The sequence below is a fragment of the Canis lupus genome, chromosome 28 (genome assembly GCF_048164855.1).
Source record: "Canis lupus baileyi chromosome 28, mCanLup2.hap1, whole genome shotgun sequence".
NCBI lineage: Eukaryota > Metazoa > Chordata > Mammalia > Carnivora > Canidae > Canis > Canis lupus.
Window position 1 is genome coordinate 13,615,054 of NC_132865.1, and position 17,626 is coordinate 13,632,679.

General features: G+C 41.2%; 1 protein-coding gene across 2 annotated transcripts in view; it reads left to right on the plus strand.

The window, feature by feature from the left end:
• Positions 1 to 15,060, plus strand: part of PAG1 (phosphoprotein membrane anchor with glycosphingolipid microdomains 1) — a 137,342-nt gene extending 122,282 nt beyond the window's left edge. For both annotated transcript variants that reach the window (XM_072804113.1, XM_072804115.1), the window contains 2 exons: positions 2,464 to 2,523; positions 7,201 to 15,060. In XM_072804113.1, coding sequence (XP_072660214.1) covers positions 2,464 to 2,523; positions 7,201 to 7,569 — 429 coding nt within the window. In that variant the 3' untranslated portion in view covers positions 7,570 to 15,060. The remainder of the gene's footprint in view (positions 1 to 2,463; positions 2,524 to 7,200) is intronic.
• The last annotated feature ends 2,566 nt before the right edge of the window (positions 15,061 to 17,626 follow it).

Sequence of the window (17,626 nt, forward strand, 5' to 3'; positions counted from 1 at the left end):
GACTATGGTTATTTAGGTTACACCAAGTCAGTCATTCTTTGTGGTATTCTCTGAATGCATTTTGACTTTTAGTATTGCTCATGAAACCAGCTGTTGTGAGCCCCAATACAAGTGTCTATCTATGAACCTAGTCATAAAATGCAAAAATGCAGTCTAATGTTTTGCCTTTCATATAACCAGAGATAATAAAACTAACGTAAAGTTTATAGTGCCTAAAGCAATTAAAGCTTTTTTTACTTGAAAAAGACAAGAAGTCAATTGTCTGACCACTACTAGTAAGCAGTTCTCCAGATACCACATTAGAATCTGGATATATCTGTCTGGGAATCAGATTACCTTTCTATAGTGATATAAGAATGAATACCCCATCATCTCCATTATAAAAAATCCTAATTTAAAGCAATTCAGAGAACTTGAAATATTTAATATTCATTCATTTTTTTCATTCATTCACAAGATTTTAGTACCAACTTTATGCCACACAATCTTCTAGGTGCTAAGAATACACTAGTGACCAAAACATATAAATGAGCAAAAATTCCTGCCCCTGTGGACCTTACATTTTAGTAGGGAGAGAAAGGCATAAATATGTACGTAAGTAAAATATATGGCATTTTAGAAGGCTTTAAGTTTTATAGAGAAAAATTAGAACAGAATTAGGAACGTGGAGTGGGAGTACAGTTGTGAATTGGGGTATGCCTACTGTGAAGGTGGCATTTGAATAAAGTGTTCAAGGAAGTGAGAATAAGTTGGGGAAGAGCAGATGGAGCAGAGGGAATGGGCATGTGAAGGCTCTGAGGCTGCACCTTACCGGCTTATCCAGGGAAGAGGAGGGAGACTAGATGAGCAGGATAAGAGTAGTAGAAAGGTAATCAGGGGCCAAATCCTTTATGGCCCTTACTCATAATCTGAATAAATCAGGGGTCATTAGAAAATCTTGAGCAGAAGAACAGATTATTTTAGGTTTAGAAAAGATACCTCTGACTGTAGTGTTACATTCAACTGTAAAGGGTAGGAGCAAGGAGACCAAACAGGTGGCCATTCTCACAAACCAGACAAGAGATGGTGGTAGCTTGGAACAGGCCAGAAGTCATGGGAGAAACTAAACTAGAGCCAAGAGATTTGTTGGTGGACCAGATGTGTAAAGAAAGAAAGACAAAATAATGATGATCCCAGGTGTGGCCTGAGCCACCAGAAAGATGGAATCGCCCTTAACTGAAATGGAGAGGATGACAGGCAGGCAAGTTTTTGGAGAAGATTGGGTATTCAGTGCTGGCCATGTTTCATTTGAGATACATACTGGATGTCTGCGTAGAAGCAGCAGAGAGCAGCTGGATGAATGAGCAGCCTTATGAGAAAAGGCCTGGGCTGGATTTGTACACTTGGAAATCCTCAGCAGAAATTTTTCCTTAAAGCTATGACATTGGATGAGATCATTGAATGAGTGTAATGGCATCTAGAGGAGTTCCCAGGGCACAAGTCTGGGAAAGAAAAGGAACAGAGGACACCAAAATAGGAAAGAAAAACAGGAAAGTTCAGTGTCCTGGAAGCCAGGTAAAGAAGGTTCAGGGACAGAGGAGTGGCCACTGTGGCAAAGAACAGCGATGAATCAGAAAGTGAGGGCTGAGGACTGTCAGTCCCATTGGCTACATGGTGGATATTGGTGTCTGTGGAGTGTCAGAGTCAGAAGTGTGACTGAAATGGGTTTAGAGAAAGAATAGGAAGGAACCATTATTTGGGCAGCTTTTTTAGACAACTCTTTTAGGAGGTTCTGCTAATAAAGGGATGGGCTGTTTTGTTTTTAGAATCAGAAATAACAGCATGGTTTCATGTGGGTAGGAATGATTTCATAGGGAGGGAAAAGCTGATGATCTAAAGAAAATGGGAGAATTGCTGGAGCACGTACTCCTGATAGATGTGAGGGGACAGGATTTCATTCATCACCTTAATTAAAGAGGGGCTTAGAAAGTTCTTTGGTGACAGGGAGGAAGGAAAATTGGTGAAGACAGAGATGGGGGGCAGGGTGGGGTACAAGTTCATGGAGATTTCTTCAGTTTTTCTCAAGGTCACCAGCTAAGAGTAAGGATGGGGTGAGGAGGTAGGAGGTGTTGGAGTCTGAGGAGAGAAAAGAAGCTAGGAGGCAGACAGCTAGGAGAGCCGGGACCGGGTATACTAACAAGTGTGGTATGACATGGAGCAGCATTAAGGACTCACTTGAGGGTTGATTTCACCAGTGACTGGAAAAGGCATTGGGTATTTAATACTACTGGGTATTGAAAAACATCACACAAATTTTTAGAAGTGCTTATCCTCAGTTGCTTGACGTAATTTCTTTGTAGAAAGATTTCTTCCCTAAAAATCATTTGAAAACATTTTTATTAGATTGTCAAAACATATGCAAAAGAAAGGCTGGATTATTGACTTCAAACTATACCTTCCCTTGGCTTGTGTTTGTTTTAACAGAGATTTAGTTCATTGTCATACAAGTCCCGGGAAGAGGACCCAACTCTAACAGAAGAAGAGGTGAGTTTTGTTGCTTTTTAAATAACTGGAAAGCTCTAAAGTATAGTTTCTCTCCTTGCATAAACGCCTGTCAATGTTGCCCTTCTCCAAAAAAGCTAAAATACTCTTCAGCATATGTCTGGAGACCAGGGTTTGGGGATGTTGGCTTTATAATGGCTCAGAGAGAGTAACTGGCAGATGGTAAGATAAGGGGGAGGACAGGATGAACAGGTCACCTAAGTAAAAGAAACTGAGGAAGAAAGAAGCATCAGAAAAAAATAGAGGGGATCCCTGGGTGGCTCAGTGGTTTAGCACCTGCCTTCGGCCCAGGGTGTGATCCTGGAGTCCCGGGATCGAGTCCCACGTCGGGCTCCCTGCGTGGAGCCTGCTTCTTCCTCTGCCTGTGTCTCTGCCTCTCTCTCTCTCTCTCTCTCTCTCTGTCTCTCATGAATAAATAAATAAAATCTTAAAAAAAAAAAGAAAAAAATAGAATGAGGAGGGGAGAAAATAGAATGAGAAAAGAGAAATTTAAGTATGAGAGCTTAGTAAGCAGTCAGGAAGTCCACCTTTAAAGGAAATTAATCATGGGTTGGAAAATACAGGAAATTGGAACAGGTGGGTGTAGGGAATTTAATCCAGTCTGGGAGATGAAGGGGAAGGTTTCAATGAGGCATTTTGGAGGTAGACAGCAGGTAACTCCAGAAAGTACAAATCGGGCTGGAGCAGCAGTCAGACATAGCAGCCAACAAGGAGGGACTGTATATCCTCCCAAGAACCAGGGCTAGATATTCACCGGTTAACTTTTCACAGAAGCATTAAGTTTATAAAAGCCAGTATATATATTATATCGAGCTAGGCTCAGAGAGCGGAACACCTTAATTTATCTAGCTGCATAAAGCTTCCATCTGGAATTCCTAGCACGGTAAATTTGGTACATGTAGAAAAATGACATACATATGCAGGTACATCCCCTCCTATTATAGCACTTTGCAGAGTATTGAAATGTGGAATAGACTACAGTCGCACGCTGGAAGTTCAAAGAGCAGAAGAACTTTCCATAGGTGATGGATGCCCACATGCCTCTGTGTTTCCTGGCCCAGGGAATGGACCTGCCGTCTAGTCACCTGGTCACACCAGCCAGAACCCCGGGCATCATCTTTGACACCCCATTTCCTCGCTGTCCTCAGATTCCATCAATAGCCATGTTCCCTGAATTCCATCTCAAAGGGTTTCTTTCACACACCACTCTTTCCATGTCCCCTGTATGCCCCCCCCCACCCCCGCCCTCGCTCCCCAGACCATGGCATTGCCCTCCTACCAGGCCCATGACAGCTCCTTTGCCTTATTCCAGCCGTCTGGTCCACACTGCACCAGAGCCATCCCACTTGGGACAAGAAAATAGAATATATGAGAGATCTGGAAACCAGTCCTTTAAAATAAGTTGAGACTAAGTAAAAACTTTAATTATTTTTCTTCTAATCTTAGATTGTTAATGGTTTCGGAAAATAGGACCTTGATATACTGGTCGACTTTTAACACAGATTAAAGAACTGTGACTCATGTATTCATTTTAGGAAAGTGTTTTAGAAAAAATAATTATGGAAGTCACTTATTTCTCTAATGCAATACAATGTTAGTCCAGACTGAAACTACGATCTGAGTTTTAAGTACTATTATCCCAATTTAACAGAAAGATGGGGGAAGGGGTACTTATAGAAAGAGAAATAGGGAAAAGGTAGAGAGTAATTTATGAGAACATAACAATTTACAGTCTGAATAATAAAAATGAAAGATATAAAAGAGAAAAATTGTGAAGGTAAATAGCAAGGGGGCTTGAAAGGATCCCATCTACAAAATAGAAATAATAGTTCTAGAAGGCAAATACTCAAACAGAGCATCAGAAGACTTGAGAATCTTTTATATGCATTAAAAATTACATCCTCTGCATGGTTAGGTTGGTGCCCAAAGATAATATCAAGTTTTTAGTTAATGAAAGAGCCTGTAAAACCTAAGTAATTACAAACAGCAGGGGTATTGATGGCAGGCATCATGGGGAAGAGAGTTGAGAGAAGCTGAAGCAGGCCAAGCCCCATTGTTAGAATGTAGGTAAAAAAAAAAAAAAAAAGAATGTAGGTAAAGGCATGTTTGTCCTTGATGCTTCCCTGAAGGTGAAGAGTCCCCTTTTCACTGTCATCTTATGATTTACCCTTTTTCATCTGTCCACATTTTCGGCTTGGACCACCTTTCAGATAATAAGTTCTGTATGTCTGTTCCTCACCGTGAAAAGCAGACAATTTACCTTACCTCTTCCTAATTCAAAGAAATTACACACCTTCCTTTCAAGAGTAATTTTTCCGCTAAAATCTCTAAGATGAGAATGTTAATTTAATATTGATTAGAAGGGTTAGACCCACATGGCAAGAGTTTCCCAAAGATAAGATTTCTCTGGCTCTAAATCTGTGGATTGTCAAGGCCTGGCAAAACAGAACCACCAGCCTGCAGTGAAAAGTTCTCATGCAAATGACCGGTTAGCATGCGGCAGGCCTGTCTTAAGAAGCGTTTGCGGCCAGCTGGAAACTTCATCCACAGTATGTGAGATATGTGAAAGCAAGAAAATATCTCTCTGCACTTGGGAAGCCAAGCATCTGTCAGGAGGCATGTTCATTTATTTCTTGGGTGTTTGAATAAATCAATCATTATGGCCAAGATAAATATAGGTAATGAAGGATATTTCTACTTATTTCCAACCATGATTTCTAACAATAAAATACTCCCCCCAAAAAATCTTTATCAGTATGTTTAATCTATCATTACCAAAGAAAATTAAATCCCTCTTGATAGTAGAGGTTATATGGGGTATATTAGCAAGACTGAGTAGGTGTGTCTGGAAAGTAGCCCACTCTTCGCATAGGAAAGAGCACCCTGTAAGTTCATTGTCTGCGAATTTCACTTCTGAGTTGGCTGGTGGCAAATAAGAATGAATTTTTCCCACAGGAAAAAAAAATTATCACCTTCTGCAAATGTCTTTTTAACCAGTATTATGCAGAGAAGTTGAAAATTAATGGAAAATGATGCTTTTGCAGATGTATGTGTATTGCCAGTGAGAATCCAGGACCTATTTTTTCAGACCGCTCTGATGCAGAAAGAGTGGATCAAATAGTCTCGTTCAATGGTTCTCACACTTTAGTGCCCATGAAAACCAGCAGAGTGCTGTGCCCTACCCCCAGCATTTCCAATCCAGTGCTTCTGGGATGGGGCCCGAGGACTTACCTTTCCAGTAAATTCCCAGATCCTGCTGCTGCCAGTTTGAAGCCCACATTCTGAGAACCATTCATCTCACATTTGTTTTCTGCCCTTTTTTTCTTAAAGTAGTAGAGCCTTTTTTCAGGTGGAATAGCATTCTGATAATCGAAATCGAATGAAACATGATACTCTAGTCAGGACCTGGAAGCCTCTTGAACTTCCCATCCCTCAGATGACCCAGAGAGAACCTGGTTTTCCTGGAGTTATGCCAATATGTCTGGTCTACTTACAAAGTTGAAGCTACCATATATAATTGTTCTCTGGAAGTACACTCCAGAATTAGTACAGTTAATAAAGAATCCACTTCTGGGTTTATATCTGAAGGAAATGAAATCATTTTCTTGAAGACATATCTTCACTCTCATATTCTTTGCAGCATTACTCAACCATGGCCAAGATTGGAAACAAACCAAGTGTCCATCAGCCAATGAATGGATAAAGAATATAAGAGAGATACACTCACACACATTATAAATACACATTTGTGTGTGTGTGTGTGTATGTGTATATATATATATACACATATATATATACATGTGTACATGCACACGTACACACAATGGAATATTATTCAATCATAAAAAGGAATTTCTGCCTTTTGTAACAACTTGGATAGATCATGAGAGCATTATGCTAAAAGTGAAATAAGTCAGAGAAACACAAATACTATATGTTCTCACATACATGTGGAATTTAAACAACCCAAACTCATAGAAATAGGAAATAGAATGGTGGTTGCCAGCAGTTAGGGAATAAGGGAAATGGGGACATGTTCGTCAAAGGGCACAAACTCCCTGCTATAAGCTGAATAAGTCTTGGGGCTTCTAATATAGATCATGGTGACTATAATTAAAAGTAGTATACTATCATACTTGAAAGAGTAGATCTTTAAAAAAAATATTTTATTTATTTATTCATGAGAGACAGAGAGAGAGGCAGAGACACAGGCAGAGGGAGAAGCAGGCTCCATGCAGGGAGCCTGATAGGGACTCAGTCCCAAGATCCCGGGATCATGCCCTGAGCCAAAGGCAGACGCTCAACCACTGAGCCACTCACATGCTCCGCTGAGTAGATCTTAAATGTTATCAACACACAAACACACACACACACACACACACACACACACAATGGTAACTGTAGTAATGGAGGAGTTAACTAACCTTTCTGTTAATCATTTCACAGTATATATATGTATCAAATTACCATGTGATATGTCAATAATATCTCACCAGACCTGGGGGGAAAATTGGCAAAAAAAAATAAAAAATAAAAAATAAAAAAAAGCCTTACAGGGACACACATCCCTATAAGTGCTAAATATCTTAACTTGTCAGTCTAAAGGGGGAGGGAGAGGTCAAACTTGAAGCTTATTTACTTCACCTTTTTGTTTTCTAGATCTCAGCCATGTATTCATCAGTAAATAAACCTGGACAGTCAGGGAATAAATCAGGACAGACCCTTAAGGCACCAGAGTCCGCCTACACCTCCATCCAAAGAGCCACTCAGAGATCCCCCTCTTCCTGTAATGATCTCTATGCTACTGTTAAAGACTTTGAGAAAACCCCAAACAGTGTCAGCACGCTTCCACCAGCAGCGAGACCCGGTGAGGAGCCTGAGCCTGATTATGAAGCAATACAAACTCTAAACAGAGAGGAAGAAAAGGCCACCCCAGAGACCAACGGCCAGCGCGGCCTTTTCCCGAAGGAGAATGACTATGAGAGCATTGGGGACTTGCAGCAAGGCAGGGATATCACCAGGCTCTAGCCGCCCAGAAGGCAAGCCCAGCTGGCATTCGATCAGCTGCTGGGGGCACTTCTTCTGTGGAAGACAAGAGGCGGTATCAACCCCTACTTCATATGCTGCTCTAGGAATCTGAAGACAATGGAAGACGTGGGGACTGCTTGCCAGGGTTGGAAACAGTGAGGTACGTACCTGACGGCACCTGAGCGTGCCCCTGCTTGCCGGGGGCACTGGCACACCCAAGCACATCTCCCTTCTGCACCATCACCCTCTGGAAAGATCCCAGCCACCAGTAGTTTCGTCCTGTGCGCAGGGGGAAAACCAAGATGCAGGGAGGAACTGCACTCATCAAGAACCACGACTCCACCTGCCCCAGATACTGCCATTCACAAGAGCCAGGTTTTTCGTCCTTTCTTCCCCTTTTGGTCTCTGCTCCTCACCTTTAAGTGTATGGCTTTCTCCCCCCTTGAAATCTTCCAACTTCTAATGGTTCATTCCAAGAAAACTCTCCCACAAGGCCTGGCCTTTGCCTTCAACTTTGGTGTCTCAAGATGGTAAAAAAAAAAAAAAAAAAAGACTGTGGTTGCTGGTTACCATCAGCTCACCAGTCCTCTTCTGAGAACCACACCTGGAAAAAGGAGCCCTGCAGGTGGATAGGACTGGGGCTGCCCCTCGAGCTTCTTAGGGCTTCATACCTTCTGGTTTGGGCAGTCCACATCAGCAACCTCTCCCAAAGTACTTGAAGTCATTTTTAGATGCTTTATTTTATTTTTCTAGTCAAAGGGTGCCCCCCCCACCCCAGTATTAAAAACTCTTCAGAGCCTTTTCAGTATTTTCAACAAATATTGTGGTACTTCTATACTTGTTTTAGCCCAGAGCCCATTCCTCTGAAACAGAGAGCCTTAATCTCTATGTTGGGACACAGACCACATATTTGGACGACAGCCATGGCGTCCGTCTCTGAAGGGCTGTGGACTTGAATGTGTATTTCTGATGATCCCTCTGCCACACCAACAGTGTGAGATTTCATAAGTTAACTTGCTACCCTAAGGTAATCTATCTAAAATCAAAATGTAAACATTTATTTTTGTTATATAAATTTATAAGATGTTTTATGTTTAACGCCTAATTTCTAGAAAGTGCCAGAAAAAATGTATATTAACTATTTTGATTTTATGTACAATGATTTATACTCATTTTGAAAAAACACCATAAAGCACATAAGCTAGATAATTACACATAGTTGTTAATCTGTTTTCTAATCAAGTGTTTAAAATATTGTAGGTTTTTAAAGACTTAACTTTTCAAATGGTACTTGGAGCCCTGGTCAAAGTCATCTGGCTCACTAGAGAATAAGTGGAATGAACATAAATGAGCATTTTCAGTGATTTGTGGTGGGCAATACTGAAATATTTGAAATGGTAAAGAAAAAATAGAAGAATGAAATATGACTAGGGATGACTGTATTATTAACCTCATGAAAGTATTATCATTCCATTAAGATTTAGTTACATCTTTAAGAAAATTTATATTGATGGATTCTGCAATCCAGTGCTTGCAAATGCAAATTGCCTATTGAGATTCTTTTCCTCTTCATTTTACAAAAATCAGTGGCTAAAATAACTCCGATTAAGAGTTCAGCCTGGTTTGAATTTTATCATCTCTTTAGATTTTTATAAGGCCAACATTGGGAAATTTGTTCACTTTTCCTGTGAAAAGGACCCTGCTACTACGCAGTGTGGCTATAGAAAGGGACCCTTGCCTACACTGAGAGAGGAAAAAAAAAAAAAAGAGGCAATTCTTCTATACTACTGTGATATCCTTGGGTTTTCAGGTCAAATAATCTTACAGTTTTCACCCATTGTGACAAAGGATGCAATTGGGAGGATGAAGCATCTTGAAAATGGTAGGAACCAGCTCATTGGCATGTCTCTTCCATCCCTTGCATTCATGGCTTGATCCTATGACTGCTGAATAATGACGTTTCTGAAATTGTCAAGTGAGCTTTGTTGGGGTCAGCTGGTTGGTTGTCATTATTTTGCAGTCAGCCTAGCCTCTCCCATGAGGACCTCATGAGCCTAAGCACAATCGTCACTAGATGGTAATAACAGAATACCTTTGGGTGGGGGGGAAAGGTTATCGGGAAGGCACCAAGGTCTTTGCTCTTTGAATTCACATCTTTCATAAGCACTGTTTTGCCTGGTGATTTTCATTGCTTGCTTAGTATTGAGTTTGACCCAACAATCTCTATACCGTGAGGTTCCTTTAGCACCGGGTGATCTGTGTCACATCGCATACCTAGTGTTGTGCTTGCTGCAATAACGTCCTTTCCGAGCGCCTGACCACTCAAAAGTTTTCTTGTATTTCATAGTGTCTTTACTTATTGCCAGGGAAGTGGGTATGATCTCTAAAGTGTAAAATCATTTCTAGAGAGAAAAGTTCTTTATAAATTACTCATGTCATCCTGAAATTTCGCTATCAGAATTTCCCCCAGAAGTTCTGAAATAAAGGCTATGCAGTATAGCCATAAAATATGCACTGAAATATCTTGATTTGAGAATCTGCGCTAAGTTGTGATTTAAAGTATCAAAAGTGTATTTTAAAAGAAACTAGAAGGCCCTCTAGTAGAGATCCTAAAAGAAAAATTAATAGCACAATCCATGAGAGTTGGGGGAGGGAGAAACAGTAAACTTTAGGAGCTGGCTCTGCTCTTTAGACCATTGGGTACCTAACTGAAGTATATTTATTGATGCATCATCGTGGTTTTGACCTTACAGTACAATATTTCATAAATTGCATCAATTTTACTTTATTTGTTGAAAATCTATGCTAGTCTTTGAGTTGGACAAAAGCCTATAGCTTCTTTTAAAAAGTTTCATGTTCAGCTAAATGTTAGAGTTTAAATGTATGAAACATGAACACATTTTTTCTGTTCAACTTTGACATCCATATTATGCATTGTTATAATTTAGGTTTGCAAAACTATACAAATAAAGTAAGTTTTAGGAATTTTTTTGTCTTATAAGTCAGAATTATAAACTCATCTTGCCTAAAAGTAGAATCTTTGTTTTTTAGTCAGATATTTTGAAAGTTTAGAAGAATTTTTTATGCTGCTTTTACTATTTCTCAAATGCAGTCAGCAGGAAAGTATGACCTTTGTCATACTTTTATGTGAAATGTCTGAGGACATTTTAAATTATAGAAAAAAGTAATTTTTGCAAGTATGTGGGCCACATTTTTTTTTCCAGTCCTGCACTAAGTTGCATCATTAGGTCTATTAAAGCTTTTGAAAATACTGCCGTCCTTTATGGGGAAAAGGCTAATTACTGATTTTTCTGCCTTCAAAATCCAAGAGTTAATTCCAATTGAGTGCTAACAATAGGTAGTCAACACAGAGAACTAAAATTTACCTCAAGATGTCACTGTGTCTGTTTCTCATATTAGATTCTCGTTTTTCTAATTAAAGCATTTATTTAGCCAGTAACAAACTATGTCTGTATATATGTGTGTGTATACACTATACATTCGTATAGATTTAAATGTATACATACACATATATATAAAGTTGTTCTGGTTCTTAATTAGTGATGATACATTCTATTATGTATTTGGAATGTCTACCCTACTAGTGTGATGACCATTGTCATAAAAGCAGAATTAAAAAAAAAAAAAAGTTAGCCAATAGTTTTCCTTTAGTAATTACAAGAAAACCCTCTTAAGTTGACCTCATGTCATTCTTCTAATTAATAAATTCAGCTTCTAAATTGTGTCCATAATTTCTTAGCTGACAAACAGTGGTGTTTGAAGATCGTTTTCTTCTCTGGGTGGCTCATTATGTGCCCAACATGCCAGGAGGAAAGGTAAACAGGTGTCCCTCGCAGGTACTGTCGAGAAGAGATCTGGCCCGAAAGCAAGCAGGAGCCACGCGGGCCAGGATGGAGCCGTGGCCAGGTGACCCCCGCAGCAGGTGGCAGGAGCGGTGGCCTGTCATCACATGGTTGCATTTTAGTTCATTCTCTTTGGAAGCCACAGGAGTTTAGCAGTGACATCGTGTGCCCGACAGAAGGCGGCTCGAGACAGGGACATGGATGACCTCAGAGCTGCAGCTCGAGACTCAAGTAGGATTTTGTAAATGAGTAAATGACATTTTTTCCCCCTGGGTTCCTTGTACTAGTCGATGAGTCCCTGTGATCTAGTGATGCCGTTCTTCGGAAAGTGTCGCCTCCAGCACCTGGCCAGCTTCATCTGGGCTGCTGGAAGCACAGTAGGTACGGATGGTTCTTTCCTGGAAATCTTGACAGGCTTATTGTACTGTGTAATTGGGCAAAGTTAAAGTGTAATGTAGGTGTTAATAAGTGACTGATGTGAAAAATAGGAACATGTGTCTCTAATATCAAATATGGCTTTTTTGGGGGCAGTGAAATCTATATTCCTCGTCCTGTGGTAGTATTTTCTTGCTCTGTGTTGTACCTTTTCTTAAACACATTATTCTTGACAGTGGCATTGGACAAGTTGAACACAATAGAAAGTGCTTGACTTAAAGACATCAGTTGAGAAACCATGATAAATTAGTCTTCGTCTGCAAGTATGAAAGTAAATTTAAAAAACCATGGTCCAGAAGAGAACAAATATTCATAAGTGGGTTTTTTTTCCTACTGCTCATTTTTAAGTATGTTTACATCCAGTCTCTGAGAGCTATAAAGTCTGCATTGTTTTCCCAGGTTCTTCTTTATTTAACTAAGAAATCATAGTTCAGATTCCTCTTGATGCCAGATGGAATGAGAAATGTTACAATTTTTGTTAAAAGGGCAATTTTTTAAGCATTCAGTTTGGTAATCATGTATCTTATGTATTTAAATTAGATTTTTCTTTGCTCACCACTTATATGCTATGGGTATTTTTTTAAAAATGTATTATGCTCTGGATGTCTCAGATCACCTTATGTAATGGATTATAAAGGCTGGTAACGGTCATTCCTCAAACCTTCTGTGTATGATATTGGCAACAGTTTTAATGTTGCTACCTTTTAAATATCATGTATTATTAATGCACCTCATGTTTTCAGGGAAAGCTTGAAATCTAGCTAAACAAATAGGAATTTGCATTTCATCATTCATGCATTTTTTTCCTCATAAAAATAGTTTCTCAAAAAAGTGACATATTGTCTCTTAGGTGGTCCCGACCAGTTTCAAAGCTCTCCTCTCGCTCCTCAGTGGCATTTTGCCTCTTCAGTCTCAAAGTCTTTGTTGTGGTCAAACCATCCAATCCACAAAAGAGTGGGAAAGTTGTTTCCAATACTGGGAATTTTTAAACCCTCAAGTCTGAAAATATCTCTTATTGGCTTCAATATCTTCAATTTTTTCCCCCTTCCTTACTCTAGTCCCTCTAAGGAGCAAGCCTAAAGCGTGGGGTCATGAAGCCACTATTTCTTCCAGTCTCACTTTGGTTCCTCCTACACAGGTGACCTTCCGCCACTCTGCACAGCACCACCCCTGTTCCTCTTCCCCACCGGAGCCGCTCTCTGCTATTCATAGGACATCCCAACACATCTTTTCCAACAGGGACACGATCCTCAGATCACAGATCTTGCCTGTCAGCATAGAAGCATGCCCCAACACCACCCCTACCCCCCCACCCCCCATGAGCAAACAGCTCTGCCCAACTCACATTTTCCTGTGTCACAGGCTGCCGAGAGATAAGGCCACAGGTCCACCTAGGGAAGCATTTGTCGTGGGCTTTGCTAAACCATGTTCATTCTTACCCACATCCTTCATGAGAATGGTGGGCACTCGGCGGCTGTGGGAGAGAATGTCAAAAAGTTCTACTGAGGACTCCAGCGCACAGTTACAGAAAAATTCGCCCCACACTCTAACTGGGTAAGCTCACTGCACCCCCCCCACACACAATATATTGAGACTGCCCGGTGTCTCCTAAGTTCCAGGGCAGTTAAATCCTTGGAATAACCCACCAGTACTTCACTGCAAAGTAGGAGGATGCTGACTCTTTTGAGGAAAAACTCTTTCTTAAAAAATTCATCACTTATAAAATAAGCTGAGTGTGACTTCTTTTAGCCATGGAGCCATTGTCCCCGTTCCCTCGGGAAACAGTGCCTCTGAATTGAATGTTCAAGCATCTAGCTGTGGAGTTACCAAAGAATAATTGAATAATTTGGCCATTTGTAGACTGTCTGACATTTGAAGCAAGAACCCAGATCCCTTTTAAGCACTCGCATAGGTGGATGGGTGATGCAGTGGCTCATGGTCTCACTTTCTATGCAGCTAAGGATCCAGGATGTGTTTAGTTTTTTTTTTGGTTTGTTTTGTTTTTTTGTTTTTAACCTCACTCTCTAAGTCATCATAGTTAATTATTTGGGTGGGTATTCTTGAGTGTAATTTCCCCCCCAAGATAATAGAACTGGCATTTGCTCATTCTCTTCACACATTTAATTTTCAGCAGTTCAACTAGTGTTAGGGACCCTCACTGGGACAGTTAAGGCTAGAAGAAAGACCAGTCCTGGCCCCAGAGCCTACACTCTAACTATACTATCTGGTTTTGTTTTGTTTGTTAACAAGTTGAAAACTAGGAGTTTAAAACCAACTTTTTTCCCTTCTTAAGCTGAAGGGAAAGTTTTAATTTTAGCTCCCCATTTAAGCAATGAAGACTGCCTTGAAAGACAGCAGTGTCCTTCCCTCGGTGAAGAGGCTAAAACCAAAAGCCAAGTCTGTCTCTGAATATTCCTTTGACACATTTTTATCTATTTTTAATGTAAAATCCATAAATGAATCTGACATGGTCTTCATGACTTACCTCTAGGCCTGCTTGCCTTTATTTATTTATTTTGGAACTTATTTTTTGAATATAGGCTTTTCTTATTATTTCCCAGAGCGATCCTAGAAACGATTCTGATGGGCTACCCCATGACTGCCTCCTGGTGTCCTGGAAGTTTGGCAGCAGTGTCAGCAGGGCTTACCTCTTAGGGAGAAGCATCTGAAAAATGCCAGATAAGCTGAGTTTTATGTACAAGTCAACAAGCATTTGAGAAATGCTTTATGCCTCAGATTTTGACATTTAAATTTTTTTTCCCCAAGTACCAGCTACTATTTGACTTGGAGGGGTTGGCGAGCAGGACAGGGATTAGACATAAAATATGAACTAAGTGGCATAGGCAAGACTTCCCACCCCTATGTCTCCATGTGCATGTGTCTCTGGAAAATATATTGTCCCCGCTCCCTGTCTACCACTTTGAGTTGCTTAAGGAGCAAACTGTAAGTGTGTAGAAATGAAAAAGCTGACCTCAAAGACATAAGTTATTTTTAGATATTTTCTTTGTAAACCTAGGAATAAGCCTGGTTTATGAATTGCATAATATGGCTACTACAGCTATAATCTGGAGGTAACTAGATACATCCTTTCAAATATGTTTCCCTTACAAACCTAACTTTGTTGTAACTGGGAAAAGAAACTCCTTGTTTAAAAAAAAAAAAAAAAGCCAACAAAAAGACTTCAGTAAAAGAATGTGGCATCAGTCTATCCTCTGTCCCACAGTGCTTGTTTCTTGCCTATAATATAGTTTTTCAACAATTTTTATGGGAGAAAAAAATGCACATTTTTTTCTTGGAAAAGTGAATTGAGGTATTGAATTAAATTCTCCGAGAGGACAACCTAAAGAGAAACATGGGATTTAGAGATGAGCTCACAGCTCTGTGGTCACTGTTCCAGCATTGACTTTACTGTGTGACCTTGAACAAATGATTTAACGACTCTGTGCCTCAATTTCTCCATGTACAAAATGGGGATCATGATACCAACCATTGCCTACCTCATATGGATGTTATGGGGACAAATAAGATAATATAAATACAAATGCTTTGATCTCTGGAAGAAAGGTGCTATATAAATTAAAGTTGTGTTGTTTTTAATGATCCAATTATTATGTTTAAGGTTTAAATAATAGCAATACTGTTAGTCATGTTAAGAATAAGTTTCAATTCAACACATAATTACAATTCTCTTCTGTGGCCAAATCTTGATCGTTCATCCAGTAATGGTACGTAAGGAACTGAAATGGGTTTTTTTTTTCTGTGTGTTTCTGCCCAATAGTATTTCTATTCTAAATGTTCCCAAAAGGCTGGAGTTTAACTTGTGATATCTTATAGTTTACATGTAATGAACCTTATTCAAGCTGTGTACAACAATATGATTACATGTAAATAGCAGGTACATTGTAATTAAAGGCACTTATCAAATCCTCTTTGTTCTTTTTAAATTGCAATAAAAGTCAATTTTATATTATAAAAGCTTGTTAAAATCCATTTGGTGTTTGGGACTGTCAAGAATGTTACCTTATGTGCCTCGGTGCATACCCAGGGTTTCGGGCTTTTAGCAGTCAGTTCCCCATAGTGACAGGAAGGAGCAGGTGCCTGATGACCGGGCTGCAGAGTGTCGTGGTTAGAATCGCAAACTGCAGAAAAGGACCCGAGTTTGAGTCCCAGCTCCACGGGCACTTTGTGGGACTTCCCCAGACCCATTTCCACATACAACGTGAAGGCTAATAGTATAGAACCTACTACACACAGGGTTGTCTTGGGGATTAAATGAGGTTTGGGGCATGCTAACCAGCACACGCTATAAATCAATGCCAACAGGCCATCCTCACAAGCCTGGGAAATTTTTGACGATGTCTACCCAACACTGGCAGCTACTCTTGTGAAGAAATGCAACCAGAGAGCAAATAGTGCCCCAGGCTATGGGGAACCCCACTCACCTGGTGGCTGAGGGAGGCATAACCCCAGCAGCAATTGCAGAGCAAAGAGCATCCTATCAGCGGCCCTGGCTGTCCCCTTCCTGACAACTGGAGACTGGTCTTCGGGCAAAAAGGTGAAGCAAGGGTTTTCTTTGGCAAGCTCTGGATCCTTGATGTCTGTGCCCTTTAACCCTGGATACTCCCAAAGCCACACGGTGTCTGTTACTAGGCCTCCCCCACACGTACAACCTGGCCCTCCTCTCTCGAGCTTTCCACTGCTCCCTCCTTCTGCTCCACCCCACCTGCACAGTGCCAGACACCCTGGCCCCATCACCCCACCTGCACAATGCCAGATACCCTGGCCCCATCGCCCCACCTGCACAATGGCAAATATCCTGTCCCCATCACCCCACCTGCACAATGACAAATATCCTGTCCCCAGTTCCCACAGGGCAGCTCTCTTCCTTCCTAAGGAACCAAGTCCTCTCTGTTGTAGGTTACTGTGCCCACTGCTCCTAGGACTGTTGGTGATTTAAGGAGCTTGCTGCCCAGCACAGTCTTGAGCCCAAACTTTAATTCTCACTGTGGGCACTGCACACCCGTGAGAGGCTGCTGGGAGCTGGGGGATGAGGGCAGGCACAGGAGGGAACAGAGGGCATCCTGCTGCCTACACCTCATCAGCAAATGCTGGCTGTGCCTTCGCAAGGCCCCGCCTGCTTCCCTCCACCTGCCGCCCTGTCCCGGGCTCCCTCTCCACCTGGGCTTTCATGTGTGGGGTGCAGGGCAGTGATGGCAACCTTGGAGCAAAGGCAGGCAGAGCCTGGCCATCTGTTTCAAACCCCCGTTTCATTTCTCACCATGTGGGGAGAATTTCCTCCCCTGGAGATAATAGTCCCAACTCTACTCTGTGTGCAAAGGGTTGGAGCTAAAAGGGGCACCTGGGTGCACAGTCGGGTAAGCTCGACTCTTGATTTCAGCCCAGGTCATGACCACAGGGTTGTGAGATGGAGCCTCTCCCCCCACCCCCCCTCACTGGACTTCTGCACTAGGCAGCGAGTCTGCTGGAGATTCTCTTCCCCACCCATGCATGCTCGCTCACTCTCCCTCTCTTTCTCTCTAAAAACAAAACAAAAAACAACAAAAAACAAAAATTTGTTCTGAGTCCCTGGATTTCCCACCAGGGCTACCTGAGGAAATGGAAGTTCCTGAGCTCAGCAGTCTGGTAGAGTTCCCGTCACCTGTGGAATAGACTGGCCTCAGCAACTCTGTCTCAGGTACGCTGCCAATTCTAGGACCAACTCATAGAACATATTTAACAAGTATTCGTTATGGGAAGTG